The sequence below is a fragment of the Anneissia japonica genome, unplaced genomic scaffold, assembly GCF_011630105.1.
Source record: "Anneissia japonica isolate Jap-2015-1 unplaced genomic scaffold, ASM1163010v1 scaffold2774_len142755_cov157, whole genome shotgun sequence".
Lineage (NCBI taxonomy): Eukaryota > Metazoa > Echinodermata > Crinoidea > Comatulida > Comatulidae > Anneissia > Anneissia japonica.
This window is the reverse complement of record NW_022745578.1, coordinates 45,022-46,075: the sequence shown is the minus strand read 5'-3', so window position 1 is coordinate 46,075 and position 1,054 is coordinate 45,022. Positions and strand designations below refer to the sequence as shown.

Genomic DNA, 1,054 nt, shown 5'->3' with positions numbered 1-1,054 from the left:
GACCAATTAGAAAGAGGTAGGCGGAACATGGAGACAAATGATATTCTGATAAATAAATTGATAAACAAAATAAGATTGTGATAAACAAATGATTATTTTAGAACAAAAGCAAGTTAGCACTTATGCTACGTGAATAATGCAAGCTCTTTAGAGGCTCTGAGACCATAGTTTAGACTAGGCTTGTATCTTATTGCTAAGGCTTCAGCAAATAAAATTTCAGACCAATGTAGATAACCATGAATAATATTAATATTTTCAAATAATAAGGACTCAATAAGAGATAAATTGGTTAGTGATCATTATTTAGAGTAATTCAATAATATAAAACAAAATTTTACAAAACATTTAACAAACAATTACAATAAAAACATTAAAGGAAATAAAACCAAACTTATTTCAAAAACAATAAGATAAATTTGTCATTTTCACTTCCTGTTAAACAAAAAAATGTTAAATCAGTATTTACCAAGTGTTTCGCAACGTGTGCCAGTATACGAGGTTGGGCATGTGCAGGTGTATGATGTTACAAAATTGTTACATGCTCCTCCATTAAGACAAGGAGAACTGTTACATGGATTTGATGAAACTGTGGAGAAAAAATATAATCCAATTCCACTAAAGGTTTTCAATTAACATGATGATCCACCAACATCAGACTATTACATGTTCTCAATTAAGGCAATAATACTACTACTGACTACACAAAAAGAACAGCAACTATGCCAATGTTACTTAAAATATAAAACAAAGCATCCAATTAAGCACATTTGTTGCATAAACCATTAGTTTTCCAGTGTTTAAGGGGTATTGTCAAGAAAATAAATCAAGATGCAAGATAAGTTATTTTTTGAAATACGTAATATAAAAAAAAGTGGAAAACTTTAATATATGGCAGGATTCTGAGTTAAAAAGACATTTACTGATATATTACATCACATCTAAAAAAAAATTCAAAAATATAGTAAAAATGAATTACCGGCACAACGAGTGCCAATATATGAGCTTGTACATGTACAAGAATATCCCTCAGCTCCAAGATCATTACAAGTCCCAC

At 29.6% G+C, this 1,054-nt stretch overlaps 1 protein-coding gene across 5 annotated transcripts in view; it reads right to left on the bottom strand.

Annotated features, from left to right (window-relative positions):
• Window positions 1-1,054, bottom strand: part of LOC117119982 (fibropellin-1-like) — a 19,338-nt gene that overhangs the window by 8,619 nt on the left and 9,665 nt on the right. For all 5 annotated transcript variants that reach the window (XM_033264967.1, XM_033264969.1, XM_033264971.1 and 2 more), the window contains exon 7: window positions 467-586. In XM_033264967.1, coding sequence (XP_033120858.1) covers window positions 467-586 — 120 coding nt within the window. The remainder of the gene's footprint in view (window positions 1-466; window positions 587-1,054) is intronic.